Source organism: Mastigoproctus giganteus, chromosome 7, assembly GCF_048544385.1.
Source record: "Mastigoproctus giganteus isolate SK-2022 chromosome 7, ASM4854438v1, whole genome shotgun sequence".
Lineage (NCBI taxonomy): Eukaryota > Metazoa > Arthropoda > Arachnida > Uropygi > Thelyphonidae > Mastigoproctus > Mastigoproctus giganteus.
In genome coordinates this window covers 113228684-113250530 of record NC_143581.1, presented here as the reverse complement: position 1 = coordinate 113250530, position 21847 = coordinate 113228684, and the positions used below count along the sequence as shown (strand labels likewise).

Genomic DNA, 21847 nt, shown 5'->3' with positions numbered 1-21847 from the left:
AGGCACTGGTTAAAGAAGCACTGCAGGATCATCTAGATAAGACTTCAGTTATAGCTGGGACACAGCATGGTTTTGTTAAGAGGAAGTCTTGCGTGACCAATTTGATTGGATACTATGATACAGTCGCAAAAGAACTGGATGCAGGGAAAAACTTTGATATTATATACTTGGATCTTAGAAAGGCTTTTGATACTGTTGCACATGGAAGACTGCTGCACAAATTGGAGCAGTGTGGCATTGGAGGCAAATTGCTGCTATGGATAAAGGGGTGGTTGAGGGGGGGAGAAGACAGAGAGTGGTAATCAACGGACACTGCTCATCGTGGACTAATGTTATCAGTGGAGTCCCTCAGGGTTCAGTGTTGGGTCCATTATTGTTTTCTGTATTTATAAATGATATTGATGATTGTATATCAAGCTTAATGTCCAAGTTTTCAGACGATACGAAGGTTGGCAGGGTTGTTAAGGACACTACTGACACTATGCTGCTGCAACGGGTTCTGGAAAGGTTGAGCAGATAGGCTGAGAGCTGGCAAATGCAGTTTAACATTGACAAATGTAAAGTACTACATGGGAATCAGCAACCCCAGAGCAACGTATCAACTCTGTGGTACTACACTGACAGTGGTAGAGAATGAAAGGGACCTGGGGGTGGTTGTGCAGGCAGATATTAAGTTCTCTGAGCAGTGCAGACGGGCTGCGAAAGTAGTTCTGGTGTATTGTCAATGATATATAGGAATTTTTCTAGCAGGGATAAGGAGGTGATTATTCCCTTGTATAAGGCAATGGTCAGGCCACACCTTGAGTACTGTATACAGGTCTGGAGGCCTCATTTCAAGAAGGATGTAGAGCTGCTGGAACGAGTGCAGAGAAGGGCAACAAGGTTAGTGAATGGAACAAAAGGGTGCTCTTAAGAAGAAAGTCTTAAGTTTTGCAAATTACAGTGTCTGGAGACTAGGCACCAGCGAGGTGATCTGATAGAGGTGTATAAAGTCTCGAGCATGCTCAATGCTGTTGGGATTCTTCCTCTTGCTCAGAATAATCACCTGAGAGGGCATAAATTGAAATTGCGGAAAGACGGATGTAGGATAGATGTGCGGAAATTTGCCTTTATCCAGTGGGTGGTTGGTTGGTTGGTTGGTGAAATAGACTTCCATCCCTTGTAGTGGAAGTTGATAGCCTAAATAAGTTTTAGGCTCAGATGGACAGGTATTTCGAACGAACAAGAGGGGTGAAGTGGAAGTGGTTTTTTTTTTTTTTTTTTGGCTGATGCTGCATAAGCTTGCTTTCTTGCATCAAATGCCTCTACTAATGCTAATGCTAAAAAACAGTATAACTTTTATGTTGCTCATTAAAAAACCAAGAACAGATAATTACGACGTACCGTATTTCCCCATGTATAAGATGCACCTTTTTTCAAAAAATTTTTGGTCTAAAAACTGTGTGCATCTTATACATTGGTTGTAGACTTTTTTTACTTGCATTTCCCGCTTTTTCTCGCTTGTTGCCTTTGCGCTCATTGTTTCGCACTTGTTACCGGTATATTAGGTTACGTTTTGCCACATTCTGCCCAGAAATGGCTCAGAAAAGATTTTCGTACAGTGCTGAATTCAAGTTTAAAGTGATCCAGTTTGCAAAAGTGAATGGAAATCGTGCTGCTGAATGTAAGTTTGGTCCTCCTCCAACTGAGAAAACAATCCGAGACTGGTTACAGGAAGAAGAAACCCTACTGAAAACGCCACGGCAGAAGAAGGCCATTAGAGGCAAGTCAGCAAAATGGTCTGATTTAGAGAGAGAATTGAAGATGTGGATTGAGGAGTAAAGGGCAATTGGAATTCCTGTGTCCACAAAAATGGTTCAGCATGAGACAAGAATTGCTGATGAAAAAGAAGTTACTAATTTTAAAGGAGGACAGAATTGGTGCTTCAGGTTCATGAAACGGAATGGACTAAGCATACGTACATGCACCAGACTTGCCCAAAAGATGCCTGAAAGCTATGAGCAGAAGGTCCTTGAATTTCATCTTTTTGTCATTCAATGTCGGAAGACACACCAGTTTGAGTTTGGACAGATTGCAAATATGGACAAAGTCCCCCTTCAATTTGATGTCCCAAGTAACAGAACTGTTGATAAGAAGGGGGTGAAAACTGTGACTGTGAAGACAAGTGGACATGAAAAGAGTCATTATACAGTTGTTCTAGCTTGTTGTGCCGACGGAACCAAGCTGCCTCCTATGCTGATTTTCAAAAGCAAAACAATGCCAAAAGAAGACATTCCTCGAGGAGTGATTGTCCACGTTCCTGACAAGGGTTGGATGGATCAGGATTGGATGAAGATCTGGTTTGAGAAAGTTTGGAGCAGGAGACCAGGTGGGCTCTTATGAAAACATGCCCTATTGGTGCTTGATCAGTTCAGGGCACACATAACAAAAAATACAAAGAATGCTGCAGAGCAAAAAACAAAACTTGCCGTCATACATGGAGGCTTGACATCCCAGCTCCAACCACTTGATGTCAGCATTAACAAACCCTTCAAAGCTGCCATGAGAGACGAATGGAACTAATGGATGAAGTCTTCTGGGGACAAATTGACACCAGCAGGAAGAGTGAAGAAACCAACTATAGGAGAAGTTTGTACCTGGGTGAAAAGATCCTGGGATAATATCAAGATTGAGATCGTTGTCAAGTCATTTAAGAAGTGTGGCATTTCAAATGCCATAGATGGAACTGAGGAAGAGGCAATATATGAAGACAGTGATTCGTCATCAGACACAGATGAGGACAAGCTAATAGATGGGAGTTTTGACAGTGATGAGTTATATGAATTTTATGATGAATAAAACTTGAGTTCAATAACTTTATGTAGTATTTTTTTTTTCAAATTTCGGGCCCCAAAATTAAGGTGCGTCTTATACATGGGGAAATATGGTATTTGATTGTTAGAGTGACAGCAGTGTTAACATGTAGGAGCATGCTCACCCTTCAAAAGATATAAATGCATGATGTAACTATGTCCTATTTGGAGTCCGGCCTACCAGTCTGCCTGTGCCACATTGCCTACCAAAAAATATGATGACTTTTATGAGTAGAATTTCGAAAATCTGTATAAGGAGATAATACACTGAGTTCAGTGATGGGCAGTGCTGACTCTGCAGGCTGGTTGGATAATCCATTTCCCTCAGTCCTTGTATGGCCCATGATCCAAAACAAAGTGAATATCTTTTGCTAAAGGTGATACAGAAGCCTTGTGTAGATATAAAATAGTCTGTAATCAAGTCACAAAGGAGGATAGGCAAGCTAAGGAATATTACAAGAAATCTATAGCAAAGAAAAGCACAAAGGCCACTTTATTAACAGTAAAAGGAAGCGGTTGAATCACGCTGGTCCACTTTATGTCAATGGTTTAACTGCTAATGATCTTCCTCAGGTTGCCGGTGAACTGAATAGGGGTATTCTGCATCTATATTCACATATGAGGAATTCTTTAGGGATGGGGATGCCAGAAGTGTATCATGCTCTTACCAGGGAGCTAAACAATTTTGTCATAGAGAGGAAAGTGGAAGAGAAACTGTTGAGACCAGAGTGGATGGGATCTATTCAATTATATTAAGGGAGGGAGCAAAAGAAACAAGCAAACCCTTACCCATAATTATTCAGGAGAGGTCCCTGTAGACTGGAAATGTGCGAAAATATCCCCATTTCACAAAGCGGGGATTAAAAGACATGAGTAATTACAGACCTGTTAGCTTAATATCTCATCCAGGAAAAATAATGGAGTCACTGGTTAAAGAAGTAATGCAGAACCGTCTAGACAGGAATAGAATTATACTGCGGTCACAGTATGAATTTCTTAAGGTGCAGTCTTTTCTAATCAATCTGATTGGATATTATGGTGCAGTAACAAAGGAACCAGATGCAAAACAATAGTATGAATATCATATACTTGGATTTCAGGAAAGCTTTTGATACTGTTACATATAGAAGACTGCTGCATAAATTGAGCATTGTGACATTAAAGGCAAGTTACTGCTGTGGATAAAGGAATGGATGAGTTCGAGAAGACAGAGTACTAATTAATGGACATTGCTCTTTATGGACTAATGTTATTAGTGGGGTCTCCCAGAGTTCATTGCTAGGCCCATTTTGTTTTCTATATTCATTAATGATATTATACCTTTATACTTTCAGCCTTGTTTGCAGATGATACAAAGGTTGGCAGGATGGTTAATGACAGTAATCAAGGTAAGCAAGCTATTGCAACAAGATCTAGAAAGAGTCGGCAGAGGTGATAAGAAATGGCAGTTGAAGTTTAACATTGGCAAATCAGGGTACTACATATTATTATTATTAGTCATATGGTGCAAGGAAGCCTGAGGCTTATGCTGCACCAGTCAAAAAAAATTCCCAAGTTACCCTGAGAGATAAGAATTTCTCCCCTTCTTTGAGAAATTCTTATCCCAAGTCAGATAAGAATTTCTCAAAGAAGTGGAGAGGTGGCCACGACGGCTCGCGGGATTTTTGTCAATAGTAGGGATAAGCAAGTGATTATTCCATTGTATAAGGTATTGGTTAGGTTCCATCTTGAGTACTGCATATAGGTCTGGAGGCCTCATTTTATAAAATGATATAGATCTGCTGGAAATGGGTGCAGAGAAGGACAATGAGATTAGTGAAGGGAATAAAGTGATGGTATTATAAAAAAAGGCTTCAATTCTGAAAATTGCATCATTTGGAGACTAGACACTTTTCTAATGAAATTCCTTTTTATAAAACTACACATGAGGGAGCATAAATTCAAATCGAGGTAGGATGCATGGATTGCAGGATATATTGTGCAGAAGTGTGCCTTTAGCCAGAGGGTGATTGATTGTTGGAACCAACTTCCATCTCTTTTTGTGGAAGTGGGTAGTTGGAATAAATTCAAGGAAGAACTAGACAAATTATTTAAGGAACAGGTGTTGTGAGAATTTTTTTTTGGCTGATGCTTCTATACAATGCAAAGAAAGCTTGCTTGCCTTTTTTTTTTCTTTTTTTTTTTCGGCTTGCATCATTTGCCACTACTAATACTTATCTTCATCAGAGTCAAACAGAAAATACAGCATTTCTGGGAACCAGGAATGGTGATTGGGCAGCATACCTACAAGAACATAAAACACTCAAAGAATCAACTAGGAAGCAACTGTGGTAATGCCTTTCATATAAATGTTCCACAGAAAGCATTATAGCTTGGAGCTTTTCAGTACATATATGTTCCATTCAAGATGGATTTCCAGAGAGATGGTACCATCAGGAAAGGCTGCAGCTAAGCTGGAAGTAGTATCAGTTTAGGAACCATCAATATAAATGAGTAGAAATTCAACATATCAAGGTTGATGTGCAGAAAAATGCTGTTGATAGGCAGGAGGCACTTTTGTTGTTATGCTCCAGTTCCAAAATGAGAAATTGTAAGTGGAAATAAAATGTTTTTTCGACTTTTCTCTAACACTTTCTACTGTTACTGGTGGAACATTAGGAGGTACAGGAAATGCAACTACTATAGGAGTGGTAGCTGAATGGTCCTTCTGTGTGGGTTTTTTTTCCGAGCAAAGTTGGAATTTATTTACTTCCATCAAATTAGCATTTAATGGGAGTAAAATGATTAAAGGAATAATTAGGCGGGATAGTCATTTCTGTTTACGCTCTGATGGAACATCTACCTGCTACCTTTTGTGTGTACAAATATTCATTGTATTTAGAAGTTCACAGTTTTTCTTTCCTCCTGATATGATATATTTAAACTCTGCCATAAGCCATTGTACATCTTTTTTCTTCTTTCCACCACTGGCATGCTCGTGAGTATGCAAGACGTTCTTCTTTGCGATATACAGATGGATTTTTCAGCTGAACATGATGTAAACTCATAAGATGAAATTACCTTTCCAATATATCAAGAATATGCAATGGCACCATCCATTTGTATGGGCATATTTCTGGCATTTAAAGCACCTTAATACATTTGGCACATATTGTGCAATTAAGATAGTCAACTTTTATCAGATTAGGAGACTCTGGTGAAGTAAAAGTTGGCAGACTCTCCCAAAGCCACAAAAGTTTCTCAAGAAAGATGAAAAATCAAAACCATGCTCATCATTTTCTATGATATGGGGATTGTACACAAAGTTTCCACCCAATGACCAAACTTTTAACCTTCATTATGACAGCATCCTTGGACTCAGGCAGAGGTCCCCACGGACTGGAGATGTGCAAATGTATCCCAGATTCAGAAAGGGGGGGGAGGTCAAAGTGTGACACAAACAATTACAGATCTATTAATTTAACTTCTTTTCCAGGGAAAATTATGGAGTCACTGGTTAAAGAAGCACTGCAGTTATAAAGACCACAGTTATAGTTCACACATAGCATAGGTTTATTAAGGGAAAGTCTTGTCTGACCAATTTGATTGGATACTATGATATGGTCACAAAGGAAATGGATGCAAAAAATAATTGTGATATTATATAATCCAAGTATATATTATATATACTTGGATTTTAGGAAATCTTTTGATACTTTTGCACATGGAAGACTTCTTTACAAATTGGAACAGTAAGCAGTATGACATTAAGGGCAAGTTTCTGCTATGAATAAAGGGATGGTTGAGTGAGAGAAGAGAAAGTGGTAATCAATGGACACTACTCTTCGTGGAGTAATGTTATTAGTGGAGTTCCCCAGGATTGGGCCCATTGTTGTTTTCTGTATTTATAAATGATATTGATGAAGGTATATCAGGCTTAATGTCCAAGATTACAGCAAAATGAAGGTTCTCAGGGTTGTTAATGACAGTATGCTACTGCAACAGGATCAAGAAAAGATGAGCAGAGAGGTGGCAAATGAAGTTGAACATTGACAAATGCTATTACTAAATAGTATTAGTAATAGCCATATAGTGCAAGGAAGCCTAAGGCTGCACCAGCCAAAAACAAAAAATTTCTGAGTTACCCTGAGAGAGAGAGAGAGAGAGAGAGAGAGAGAGAGAGAGAGAGAGAGAGAGAGAGAGAGAGAGAGAGAGAGAGAGAGAGAGAGAGAGAGAGAGAGAAGGGAATCACCAAGGAGAAGGAAGAAGAAGAAAAATGATGATATCCAGCTCAGGATCCTGGATGTGCCAAGCCCATACTCACAAGATGTGAGCCCCTGGGGTTAATAGTGGAGAGAATATAGAGGACCTGGGGGTAATTGTGCAGTCAGATATGAAATTTTTTGATCAATGCAGACAGGCAGTTCAGATATGAAATTTTCTGATCAATGCAGACAGGCAGTAAAAAGGCTCATGAGGCATTGCCAATGATATACAGGAATTTTGCTAGCAGGGATAAGGAGGTGATTATCCCTTTGTATAAAGCATGGTCAAGCCACACCTGGAGCACTGCATACAGCTCTGGGGGCCTCATTTTACAAAGGATGTAGAGCTGCTGGAACAAGCACAGAGAAGGGCAACGAGATTGGTGAGTGGAACAAAGGTTTGCTCTTACCAAGGAAGGCTTATGTTCTGCAAATTGCAGCAACTGGAGACTTGGCACCTGCAAGGTGATCTGATTGAGGTGTATAAGACCTTGCATGGTTTGAGCATGCTCAATGCTGATGGGATTCTTCCTCTTGTTCAGATTATGCACCTGAGGCACCGTAAATTCAACCTGAGGAAAGACACTTGTAGAATAGATATCTGGAAATTTGTCTTTAGGCAGTGGGTAGTTGATTTCTACTTGTTGTTGTGGAAGTTCACAGCTTAAATAAATTCAAGGCAGAACTAAACAAACATTTGGACTGAATGGATAGGTGAAATCAGAAGGTTTTTTTTCTTTTTTGGCTGATGCATTATATGCCTCTGCTAATCACAGATGCTTTTTTATGTTTTACTTTAAATTCTCTTCCAAATTCCTCTGTTATTACAAAATCATTTAGCTCCCTGATAGATCTCAATAAATTTCTGGCATCCACTTCCCTAAAGAATTCCACACACATGAATGTAAATTCAAAATACATATTCAGCAACCTGTGCAGAATCACCAAAAGTTAAACCATCGATATAAAGAGGGCCAATGTACTTCATCTCATTCCTTGTATTGTTCACATAAGCATGGAAGTCTTCTGTTTTTCTTTGAACTCTTTGCCAAAGATTTCTCATAATCTGCTTTGGCTTGCCTAACCTCCATGACCTGATTGCAGACTAGTTTATATCTATCATAGGCTTCTGTATCGCCTGATCATTTAAATGCATCCAATGCATTTTTCTTTGGTGCCATGCGTCGTTAATTCATCTGAAACCCATTTAGGCCTTGAATGGTATTTCTTAGTTGGTATAAAAAGTCTCATAGCTTCTGTAATCTTATTACCTTAAATGATTCCCATTTAGAATTTGTTGTTGGTAACATCAATAGTTGGTCCAACTGTATACAATTTAAAACTGCCTGAGATACTGATATCTCTTTAATTTAAGCAAAAATCCTTCCATTTAACTTTTATAGTAGTTACATCTTTAAGTAAATTCCACATCAATACACTGTAATACAGTCCCAGAGTGCAGAAAACTGCATTTTGCAGTTGTCATCATTTCATTCCTTCGCTTTTTAGTTCTAAACAGATTTCCTCCTCAGACACTTTTAGCAGATTCCATTCCAAGATTACGTATTGTGATGAGGTCAGTGTCTTTTGCATTATTACTACATTCAGTATTTCCCAACTGATGTTGCTCAGGGAAGCTGTTCTCAGTGACAACCACACAGAATAGAAAAAGGTTGTTGCCAAAATAAAGCTATTTGACTGATTTTTGTGAGGCTGCTAGTCCCCCTTGAGGTAGAAGGGCAACATTTTTCTATGGGTTTTTAGCTGGTGGCGTGTACAGTTGGGTATCGAGTTGGACTGATATATCTTCAGTTCTGAGTCTGTTTCCTAGGTAAAATTTTCTGTCATTCATATAATTTTCTGGTGCAGACCTTGCTGGCATCCCAGAATAAGAGTATATCAGGATTCATAGGGTTTTTTTTTTTTTTTTAGTGTTCCAACCTTGGAAGCAATAAACATGCTTAGGGGTGGAATGCCAGGGCTACTCAGGCACAGTACCCATACTGCAGCCAGCCTGAATCCTGCCCCTCAGACAATAAGCCAAAGTGGTGTTGAAGCTGGACCCTCTCAAACAGCAGGATCAACCCCTTTCCGAGTTCCATACCGGATTGCTAAGGTCTGGAACCTAGGCTGTAGAACTGGATCTCAGTGATACTAATCTGCAGCACCAATTAAACCTTGTATGTGAAACCACCAGCAGATTGACCCTGGGTGAAGCAGGACCATCTGTCTTGTCAAAGCAGGGGCCAAAGTGGTGTTGAAGCTGGACCCTCTCAACCAGCAGGATCAATCCCTTTCGAGTTTTCATACCGGATTGCTAAGGTCTGGAACCTAGGCTGCAGAACCAACATAATCACTGGGAGGTCCCCTCACTCTGTATAGAGCCCATGTTGCTATATGGATGGATTACTGATCATCAGCCTTGATATATGGGATGCAGCCATTGTAGAACATTCTTTGGTCAAGGCATAAACACAACATTTTTAATATATTTGAGATTGAACTAGGGTTCAATATAAGCACAAAAAGAGTACCTATCTGCACCCAAAGAAATGGAAGAGAGAGTCTGTACTCTCTCTTCCATTTGTTCCAACAGAGCATGTTAAGCCCCCCATTCATAACTGATGCATATGGTTTAAAAAAAAGTCAGCTTCTTTTCAAAGGAAAGAGCTAATAATTTTACATTTGATGCAACTGGAATGATTTCCCAATTTATTATCAGTCAGGGTTTGGATGAAGTTGCAGCAGGCAGTTAACCACCTCAACCAGTGGACACTATCAGTATCCACTGGCTAAGGGGGATGGGAAGATATCCCCATTTATTATCAGTCTGGATTCAAATGAAGTTGCAGCAGGCAGTTAACTACCTCAACCATGGGACACTATCAGTATCCACTGGCTAAGGTTGCCTGCAGTAACTGCCTTTCAATTACATGCATGCTTCATGACTGAACAAAGATACTGAAGCCTTCTACATAAAGGACATTAAGGACCATGGAGGTAGCTGTTCTACAACAGAACTAATTTTAATTGTAAAGCCTGTAATGCTCCAGAACAGAACCCTGTGGCACACCTTCCTCATCAACAAAAATGGTCAAGAAAGCAAGCTTATATACCATCAGCAAAAAACAAACAAAAGAAAAACTTCCCATTTCACCCACTATTCACTCCAAATGTTTGTCTAGTTCTGACTTGAACTTATTTAAGTTGCTGAACTCCACTACAACAAATGGAAATTTGTTCCAACTATCAGCCAGCAATTGGCTAAAGGCAAATTTCTGCACATCTATTCTACAATTGGCTTCACTCAATTTGAATTTTATGTCCCCTCAGGTGAGTAATCTGAGCAAGAGAAAGAATCTCATTAGCATTGAGCTTGCTCAATCCATTCAAGGCCGTATATACCTCAATTAGATCAACTCGCAGGTGCCTAGTCTCTAGAAGCTGCAATTTGTAGAACTTAAGTGTTTATTGGTAACACGAACCCTTTGTTCCACTCACCAATCTTGTTGCCCTTCTCTGTACTCGTTCCAGCAGCTCTACATCCTTCCTAAAATGAGGCCTCCAGACCAGTATACAGCATTCAAGGTGTGGCCTGACCATTCCTTATAGAAGGGAACAATCATGCCCTTATCCCTGATAGCAAAATTCCTGTATATCATTGACAAGACACGATGAGCTAGACATGCGCCATGAGATAAGACACCAAAAGGTTGCAAGAGACACCTCTTGCAGCCTTTTGTACTGATCAGAAAAATTCTGATCTGACTGCACAATTACCCCCAGGTCTTTTTCATTTCCACTATCCGAGTGTAGTAACTCCCAGTTGATATGTTACTCTGAGATTACTGCTACCCATATTCAAAACTTTACATTTGTCAATGTTAAACTTCAGTTGCCACCTCTCAACCCATCTGTTCAACTTTTCCAGATTCCGCTGCAGTAGCATACTATTATTACTGTCATTAACAGCCCTGCCAGCCTTTGTATCATCTGCAAACTTAGACATTAACCCTGATATAATAGATTAACAGTAGCCACTGGCAGAGGTGAAAGAGATTCTTGCACTGCTTCTATTGGAATGAGCCGCAGCCTGGAAAATAAGATGCAGGATATTTCAGAGACTGCTGGGAATCATTGGGGTACAAATAAACACATAGGTTGTGTTAGGGTAGCTAAGAAAAAGAACAGGTGCATGTATACTTGCATGTACACCAATGCTAGGAGTTTAGTAAATAAATTTGATGAATTTGAGATATTGCTCAAAACTTCAAAGGCAGATATTGTGGGGATTTCAGAGACGTGGTGTCACACAGATATAAGGAATGCAGAACTGGAATTTGGGGAGTACAATGTCTACAGAAAGGATAGACAGAGTAGGAAGGGAGGAGGGGTTATTCTATTAGTTAAGAAATACATAAAATCCAAGGAAGTGAAGCCAGTCGACATTGCTGGACAGTGCAGTGTCGAGTCAGTTTGGTGTAACATAAGCATTGGGAGATCAATATTGAGAGTAGGAGTGTGCTATAGGCCTAATGATTCTGATGAGTATAATAAGAAACTGTACGGGGAAATAGAGTGCGCCAGCAAATCAGAGAGTCTTATAATGGGGGATTTTAATTTCCCAGATATTGACTGGAATTTGGGGGATGGTCACTCACATACTAGCAAGGCTTTTGTGGATTTATTGGATGATTGTTTTCTACATCAGCATGTTCGGGAGGCAACTAGAGGGAGTAATACTCTTGATTTGATTATCAGTAGTGATTCTTCATGCATCAAGAATCTGCAGGTAAATGAACCACTAGGTGGCAGTGATCATCACAGTGTGCTGAAGTGGGATTTACTCAAAGAGGTAAAGGGAAGGGTTATTGCTTTTGTATAGGCGGCTACGATGGACTGAGACAGTATTTAAATTCTATACAGTGGTACGAACTGATGATGTTACCAACAGCATATTCAAAATGGGAAGCATTCAAAGAACTTAACTTGGAAGCTACTAGGCTTTACATACCAACTAAGAAATATTGTTCAACGTTTAGGCCTAAGTGGATGTCAGATGAACTAATGAGATATGGCAGAGAAGAAAAATGCATGAGATACATACAGATTAACACGTGACACAGAAGCCTATGATAGATACAAGTTGATCTGTAACCAAGTTACAAAGGAGGTTTGGCAGGCGAAGGCAGATTACGAGAAATCTTTGGCAAGGGATGCAAAGAAAAAACAGCAGAGTTCTTTACTTATGTAAACTCTAGCAGGAAGGGGATGAATCAGATTGGTCCACTTGATATCGATGGGTCAACTGTTGATGATCCTGCTCGGGTAGCTGACAAACTGAATGAATATTTTGCATCGACATTCACACATGAGGAGTTATTCAGAGAGGGGAATGCCAGAGGTGTATTCAACTCTGGCAGTAAGCTAGAGAATCTTGTAATAACTGAGAGTAAAGTGGAGGAAAAATTGTTGAAGATAAATACAAGAAAGGCACCTAGGGTGGATAGGATCTATCCAGTTATATTAAAGGAGGCAGCAAAGGAAGTAAGCAAACCCTTAGCCATAATTATGAGAGCTTCCTTGGACTCAGGGGAGGTACCCATGAACTGGAGAAGTGCAAATGTGACCCCAATTCACAAAGGAGGATCAAAGGGCGACACAAGTAATTATAGACCTGTTAGTTTAACTTCTGTTCCTGAAAAATTAATGGAGGCACTGGTTAAAGAAGCACTGCAGGATCATCTAGACAAGACTTCAGTTATAGCTCAGACACAGCATGGTTTTGTTAAGGGGAAGTCTTGCCTGACCAATTTGATTGGATACTATGATGCAGTTACAAAAGAACTGGATGCAGGGAATAACTTTGATATTATATACTTGGATCTTAGAAAGGCTTTTGATACTGTTGCACATGGCAGACTGCTGCACAAATTGGAGCAGTGTGACATTGGAGGCAAATTGCTGCTATGGATAAAGGGGTGGTTGAGGGGGAGAAGACAGAGAGTGGTAATGAATGGAACACTGCTCATCGTGGACTAATGTTATTAGTGGAGTCCCTCAGGGTTCAGTTTTGGGTCCATTATTGTTTTATGTATTTATAAATGATATTGATGATGGTATATCAAGCTTAATGTTCAAGTTTGCAGACGATACGAAGGTTGGCAGGATTGTCAAGGACACTACTGACACTATGCTACTGCAACAGGATCTGGAAAGGTTGAGCAGATGGGCTGAGAGGTGGCAAATGAAGTTTAACATTGACAAATGTAAAGTACTACATATGGGAAACAGCAACCCCAGAGCAACGTATCAACTCTGTGGTACTACACTGACAGTGGTAGAGAATGAAAGGGACCTGGGGATGGTTGTGCAGGCAGATATGAAGTTTTCTGAGCAGTGCAGACGGGCTGCAAGATTAGCTCATGGTGTATTGTCGATGATATATAGGAATTTTTCTAGCAGGGATAAGGAGGTGATTATTCCATTGTATAAGGCAATGGTCAGACCACACCCAGAGTACTGTATACAGGTCTGAAGGCCTCATTTCAAGCAGAATGTAGAGATGCTGGAACAAGCACAGAGAAGGGCAACAAGATTGGTGAATGGAACAAAGGGGTGCTCTTACGAAGAAAGGCTTAAGTTTTGCAAATTACAGTGTCTGGAGACTAGGCACAGGCGAGGTGATCTGATAGAGGTGTGTAAAGCCTTGAATGGTTTGAGCATGCTCAATGCTGATGGGATTCTTCCTCTTGCTCAGAATAATCACCTGAGAGGGCATAAATTCAAATTGAGAAAAGACAGATGTAAGATAGACGTGAGGAAATTTGCCTTTAGCCAGCGGGTGGTTGGCTGGTGGAATAGACTTCCATCCCTTGTTGTGGAAGTTGATAGCCTAAATAAGTTTAAGGCTCAGCTGGACAGGTGTTTCGAACGAACAGAGGGGTGAAGTGGAAGTGGTTATTTTTTATTTATTTATTATTTGTTTTTTTTTTTTTTTGGCTGATGCTGCATAAGCTTGCTTTCTTGTATCAAATGCCTCTACTAATGCTAATGCTAATATACCTTCATCAATATCATTGATAAATACCAAAAACAACATTGAACCCTGGGGGACTCCACTAATAACATTAGTCAATGAAGAGCAGTGTCCATTGATAACCATTCTCTGTCTTCTCTCACTTAACCATCCTTTTACCCATTATAGCAACTTGCCTTTCAGACCATACTGCTCCAATTTGTATGAATGTAAATTCAAAGTAATCTTCCATGTGTCACAGTATCAAAAGCTTTCCTAAAATCCAAGTATATGATATCAAAATTATACTTTGCATCCAAGTTCCTTTGTGACCACATCATAGTATCAAAGTTGTCAGACAAGACTTCCCCCTTAACAAACCCATGTAGGCACCTCCGTAGCCATGTGGGCAGGAGCAGCAGTGCCTAGCACACGTTTCTTGATTAGACCGGGGTTCGAGCCCGTGCCCACCATATACAGAGGATGCGGAAAGGTCAGGGAATGACCACCGCATATCTTCGGAGCAATATGGCCTTAGTTGCTAATGCTCCTAAAAACCAAATAACAAGCAAAACCCATGCTGTGTCTTAACTATAACTGCAGTCTTGTCTAGATGATCATCCATTGCTTCCTTAACTAGTGCTCCATTATATTCCCTGGAACAGAAGTTAGACTAACAGGTCTGTAATTACCCATGTCACCCATTGATTCCCCCTTGTGAATTGGGGACACATTTGAACATCTGCAGTCCTTGGGGACCTCCCGAGTCCAAGGAAGCTTTTATAATCATGCTAAGGGTTTGCTTGCTTACTTTAATATAACTGGATAGATCCCATCCTCTCCAGGTGCCTTTTTTATGTTTAATTTTAACAATTTCTCCTCCGCTTTGCTCACAGTTATTACAAAATCATTTAGCTCCCTCCAAAGTTTGATAAGCCTCTAGCCTCCACTTCCCTCCTCATGTATGAATACAGATTCAAAATACTCATTCAGTTTGTCAGCTACTCCAGCAGGTTCATCAACCCAGGGGCTCACATCTGGTGAGTATGGGCTTGGCACAACCAGGGGTCCAGAGCTGGATATCATCATTCTTCTTCCCCCCCCCCCTTCCACTTCTTCTACAGTTTACATAGGTAAAGAAGCCTTTACTGTTTTTCTTTGCATTGTTTGCCAAAGGTTTCTCGTAATCTGCCTGCCTTTGCTTGCCTAATGTCCTTTGTAACTTGATTACATACTACTTTATATGGCGCCTCCGTAGCCAGGTGGGAAGGAGCAGCGATGCGTAGCACACGCTTCTTGATTAGACCGGGGTTCGAGCCCGTCACCATCAAATATGGAGGATGCGGGAAGGTCAGGGAATAACCATTGCTTATCCAGGAGCAATATGGCCTTAGTTGCTAATGCTCCTAAAAACCAAATAACAAACTAACACTACTTTATATCTACCATAGGCATCTGTGTATCCTGATAATTTATATGCAACCAATGCATTTTTCTTCCCTGCCACGAGTCTCATTAATTCATCTGACATCCATATAGGCCTAAACCTTGAATAGTATTTCTTAGTTGGTATGAAAAGCCTAATAGCTTCCAAGATTAATTCCTCGAATGCATCCCATTTAGAATTTTCTGTTGGTAACAATATCAGTTGGTCAAACTGCATAGAATTTAAAAACTCTGCGTACCACTGTAGTCACTTCTGTGAAAGCAAAAACCCTTTCCCTTACCTATTGATGTCAGTCACATCTTTAAGTAAATCCCACATCAGTACACTGTGATCACTGTCACCTAGTGGTTCCTTTATCTGCAGATTCTTAATGCATGAAGAATCACTGCTGATAATTAGATAAAAAGTATTACTCCCTCTGGTTGTCTCTCGAACATGATGTTGTAGAAAACAATCATCCAGTAAATCCACAAAATTCTTGCTGGTGTGTCATTGACCAACCCAGAAGTTCCATTCTGTATCTGGGAAGTCAAAATCCTCCTTTATAAGACAATCTTACTGGCCCACTCTATTTCCCTGTACAGTTGTTCATCGTACTCATCAGAGCCATTAGGCCTATAACACACTTGTACTCCAACTTGGTTTTCCGTGCTTACGTCACACCAAACCAATTCAACACCGCACTGTTCACCCATGTCAACTGGATGCATTTCCTTAGATTTCATGTGTTTCTTAACTAACAGCATCACACCTCCTCCTCCCCTTCTACCCTGTCTATCCTTCCTGTACACATTGTATTCCCCAAATTCCAATTCTGCACTGCTGATATTCCAACAATGTCTGCTTTTGATGTCTTGAGCAGCACTTCAAATTCATCAAATTTATTAACTATATTCCTAGCATGCAAGTATACATACTCTTATTCCTAATCTTAGTTATCCTAACACAACCCAGATATGAGGGGCATTCAAAAAATAAGTTATACCTGCCACCATCTCTTGGTATAATTGTACAACAAATATCATGCCTACGCGAAATAGGGTTCATATTATGCACCCCCTGGTAGATGAGTTTCGCTGACGTAGTGGTAACAGTTGTGTAGGAGCAACCGTTCATAATGGCACATCAACTAGAATTTTACTCCAAGCTCGAGGTACGCAGAACAGTACGATTTTTGTAGGCAAAAATGTCTGAATTGTTCAGAGATTCATCATTAAATAAAGGCAGTGTATGGGGAAAATGCAATATCATATCCAGCTACAGTGAAGTGGTGCCAGCAGTTTGAAAGTGCTCGCACAGAATTGATGGATGCTGATTGAAAAGGAAAGCCACGCCACACAATGCATGCACAACACGACACCTGCTCCAAAGTTTTGGAGGTATGGCAACATCCACCGTACAGTCCTGATCTTTTGCCTTGTGACTATCACATCTTCGGCAAGCTGAAAGAAGATGTAGAGGGACAACAATTTGCAAACAGCAGTTCGACGGTGGCTGAATGACCAAGGAATGGATTTCTATGATCAGGGAATCGAACATTTAGTCACACATTCCAAGAATGTGTTTACACCAACTCAGTGACTATGTGGAAAAGTAGTGCAAGGTATGTGCTTTCTATTGTATAATTTTATATACCGCAATAAATGTCTCTTGGGCTACAATGGTCAAGTGTAACTTATTTTTTGAATTACCCTCGTATTTACTTATTCCATGATGACTCTCAGCAGCCCTTGAAAATCACCAGTACCTCGCTTTCCAGGCTGCTGTTCATTCCATTAGAAGAAGTGCAAGGATCACATTCACCTCTGTCTGTGGTTACCATTAACTACCCAAAACTAGCAATTTTCTGACCTGCTTAACACTGCCTCGATAGCATCAGCAAATATTTTTGCACCTTTTATATTTAAGTGTATCATCCCATCCCTGTAGAAACAGTCTCTCTCTTGTTAACAAGCACAGACCACACTGAGAAAAATTCTACCCCATGAGCCTTGCACAATCTCTCCAGGGCTGAACTGAATGACAGGGCACTCATCATATACACCTCTTATCGTGTCTGTGCAGAATTGCACACTTTCAAATTTAACCCTAACTCGTGACTCTTTTTCAACATTGACCTGTACTTGTTAAGTAAGTCCGCAGATCTCCTACTCTGTCATCAGTGCCCAATAATACCCTTCGTTCCCTTAAAAGATGATATCTGATATACAATGTCATCAACTTTTGCCCCTAACAGACATACCCTGGTCCTATTCCACCTATCCTTTTTACACAATATATTTCCATTCTTCCTGACTATATAGTCATCGACAATAACTGACTTCTGTGAGACCAGTGCATTCTACCCTGAAGGTTGCCACTGTATTGCCCGATGATCAAGTGGAATCTCTGGCATTGATGTAGGCAGCTGAGAGCTTGATGGGTCTCCCCAATTTAATTCCTTCAAGGGCATCTACCCTGTTCTTCAAGCTCTGATTAAGGCCCATAACAACACTGAGTTGATGCCTAACTTGTTCGCACTGCTTACATCCCCCTTGGCAGCAACATCATGTCCCATCCAAGAAAGTTCTGCAAACATTTCACAAGCTGCACATTTCTTTAGGCTGTGATGAGTTGGAAAATTGCTCCCTTTGGTTCTCCCCCAAGCCACAGTACTCCCGCTACCTTGTGCACATTTCTTTGCTGCTTTAGTTTGATTTCCACTTAAATGTGATTAAGTTAATTAACAATGAAAATTAATAATGTTAATAAATTGGATTGATTAATTTACTATACTATAGTTGTTTTTACAATACTATACTAAGCTAATGCAGTAATACGTATTCCGCTATACCTTAGCTATCAAGTCAGAGATATATATTATCAAGTTACGCTATACCGTAAAAAATCCCATAAAGTGAAGACTGTAACCACAGCTCAAACGTGATTGTTAAAGAAGTTTCCAATAAAAATGGGGAGTAACCCCTCAGTCCAAATTTAAAGGTCTTTCAGTATGCCAAATCTCATCCCTTCTCAATATTGAAGACCCTTGTTTCTATCATCCTTAGTCTTGCTGATCCAACTCCCCTACTGTCTCTGCACTTAAATTTCAGGAGAACTCACTTCAACATCATTTACCTCTTACTTTCTACCCCTCCTTTGTCCCATCACTTTTTACTACGTGATTAAAGATTGTCTCAGTCTTGCATTTGTGAAGCCTTTCTTAATGTGTCACGAATGCATCTCTATACAGATTCAATGGTCAACAATGGACCATTCCTTAAAAAAAAACTGCACACAGCATTTTTAAAGGTAGATGGTTAGTTCTTAAGTACCACAGTGTCCATTTCCCATCCTTTCTATAATACTTTAAGGATAAGATGCTGCCACGAAAATACTTGCAAATCTTCCTCCTAAAGTGTCAGCAATGGCAATTCCAATGTATTTCAGGATTGATGAGAGATAAAAAATATACTTTCCCTTTATTGTATGTACAATACTATACACTTCATTTTGTTACAGATGTATTTTGTTACAGATGTATACAAGATGACTTCATTTTGTTACAGATGTATACAAGATGCTCTCTGGCTCTAACATCTGGCTGACTGAGCTGTAGCATGGGTATGTTTGAAAGCTGTAAAGTTTTCTATTCTTGGGTAGTGTCAAAAATAAAGGGGGATGCACACTGATGTTTTCAGAATAGTACATGTTGCTGACTGAATAATGCTCTCTGCAATGTATGCTTCTGTTAAGACCACTCCTTAACAAATCCATGCTGCGATTACAGTATAATTACATGCCTGTCCAGATGGCCCTGAATTATTTATTTAACCAGTGATTCCATTATTTTCCCTGGAACAAACATAAAGCTAACAGGTCTATAATTACTCACATCGCCTTTTGATCCCCTTTTATGAATTGGGGACACATTCACACATCTCCAGTCCATAAAGACCTTCCCCAAATCCAAGGATGCTCTCATAATCATGGCTAAGGATTTGCTTTCCTTAATATAATTGGATATATACCATCAACCCCAGGTGCCTTTTTTATGTCCACCATCAATAATTTCTCCTCCACTTTCCTTTCAGTTATAAAGTCATTTAGCTCCTCAGAGTTTGATAAACTTCTGTCATCCCCTTCCGTAAAGAATTTGTCATGTGTGAATATAGATGCAAAAATACCTATCAATTTATCTGCAACCTGAACAGAGTCCTCTACTGTTAACCCATAGACATCAAGTGGCCCAATGTAATTCAACCCCTTCTTTCTACTGTTAATATAAGCTTAGAAGTCTTTGCTGTTTTCTTGCCAGAGACATGAAATAATAGCTTATTTATTACTCAAAAAGGAGTTAGGCAAGTCTTAGCTTGCCTAACTCCTTTGTGACTTGATTACAGACTAATTTATATCTACCATCACATCTGTATCACCTGATAATATATAAGCATCCCATGCACTTTTCTTCTCTGCCCTGTGTCCCAATAGTTCATCTGACCTCAATTTAGGTCTAAATTTGCCTTGAATGGTATTTCTTAATTGATATGAAAAGTCTAGCTTCTATAATTATTTATCTGAATACTTCCTACTTAGAATTTGCTGTTGGTTACATCACCATTTGCTCCCACTGCAAAGAATTTAAAAATTGTATGAGACCACTGTAGCCACTCTTATGAAAGTCGAAGCCTTTCTCTTTACACTCGACAGTAGTTATATCCCTGAGTAAGTAATACATCAGTAATACTGTGATGCGCGCACACATTTTAGCTGGTGTAGCTTAAGCCTGCGGAATCCTGCATTCTGTACATAATACAAATGTATCATTCTCAGAATATGTTGACACATTCCATTATATTTGAAAGTTAGCATTGCAACTTATATTGAATGACAGTAAATAACTCATTGATTAGACATAAGAGGAAAACATTTTTACCTTGGGCAGCCATTAGCTGTTCTACAGTACCCCACTGACCACTGCGAGCCCAGCTGATTGCGAGTTCACTGTTTTTTGTCTTCACAGCTTCCAGCAGAGGTTCCATTGCATCCTAAATTCAGAGTTATTTTCAAAAATGCAAGTTCAATTGCAATCAGCTGTTGTATCAAATATAAACTACTAGAAATAAAGAATTATAGCAGTATAAAATGAATTCACTAAATAAAAACCCTTCTACACTTGTTTTTTTTTTTTTTTTTTTCTCTAAATATGAATGTATTAGAGCCTATAATACTTAATGCTGTATGGTGGTTGAAGGTAGAGAAGACAAAAGAAACTTGATACAGAAAATTCACCAGACTTCAACTTCTACTGATTGTAAATTATAAAAAAATTGTTCCAAAGAACTGATCAAGAAGGTGATCTGGTCTTTGGAACAAACATAGACAGTGAATGGTTACTGATTAACCGATTCTGTTCACCGAGTGTCTTGGATGAATGGCTTGGTTTGGTTTTGGTTTTATTGGCGCATTAGCTACTAAGGCTATAATGCGCCAAGACCATGTCATTTATAAAAAAAAAATTTTAACTTTCAGTGACCTAATTAGTTAGGTCACTATGTCAAGAAGTATAAGAAAAATGTAAATTTTATAAACGAGTAAAAATATTTATTGATTTTAAAAATCTAAAAATAGCAGACACATTGTCATTGTCGGATAAAATCTGACTGAGTGTATACGGCTCAGTCAGATGATTAAAAGCAGTAAAACGGATATTGCTAAAATCTGGACAATAAATTAAAATGTGTCTCATAGTTAAAATTGTGCCACAGGACACACACACATAGGAGGGTCATCAGCCCTCAGCAAAAACGAATGAGTTAAATGACTGTGTCCTATGCGGGTCCGGGCAAGAACAACTTCCTCCTTACGATTCCTGCGCAGACTAGACTGACACGGTTCAATTACAGGCTTTATACAATATAATTTATTTCCAGTCTGTCTATTCCACGAGTCCTGCCATTGGGAGTGTATGTTTTGGTGTATTATTTGCCTGTAGTCTGTATAGGGGACTGACAGGCAGCGGTTATTATTGGGAATTGCTGATTTGGCTGGGGCGTCAGCCAAATCATTTCCCCTAATCCCAATGTGGCTGGGAATCCAGCAGAAGCGGATGTCATATTCGCGTTCATGGAGAACATGAATCTTCTGCTGAATGCTAGACAGAACTGGATGAGGATTATACCTCACAGATATTAAAGCCTGTAACACACTGAGAGAGTCAGAATATAAAATGAACCGTTGGTATTGGCATTCACTAATGTGGTCCAAGGCTAACTCTATAGCATGCAGCTCTGCAGTAAATATACTG

General features: G+C 39.6%; 1 protein-coding gene across 2 annotated transcripts in view; it reads right to left on the bottom strand.

Annotated features, from left to right (window-relative positions):
- Npl4 (nuclear protein localization 4) overlaps positions 1–21847 on the bottom strand; it is a 536510-nt gene that overhangs the window by 20816 nt on the left and 493847 nt on the right. For both annotated transcript variants that reach the window (XM_090377858.1, XM_090377859.1), the window contains one exon: positions 20477–20588. In XM_090377858.1, the coding sequence (XP_090233984.1) occupies positions 20477–20588 (112 nt within the window). The remainder of the gene's footprint in view (positions 1–20476; positions 20589–21847) is intronic.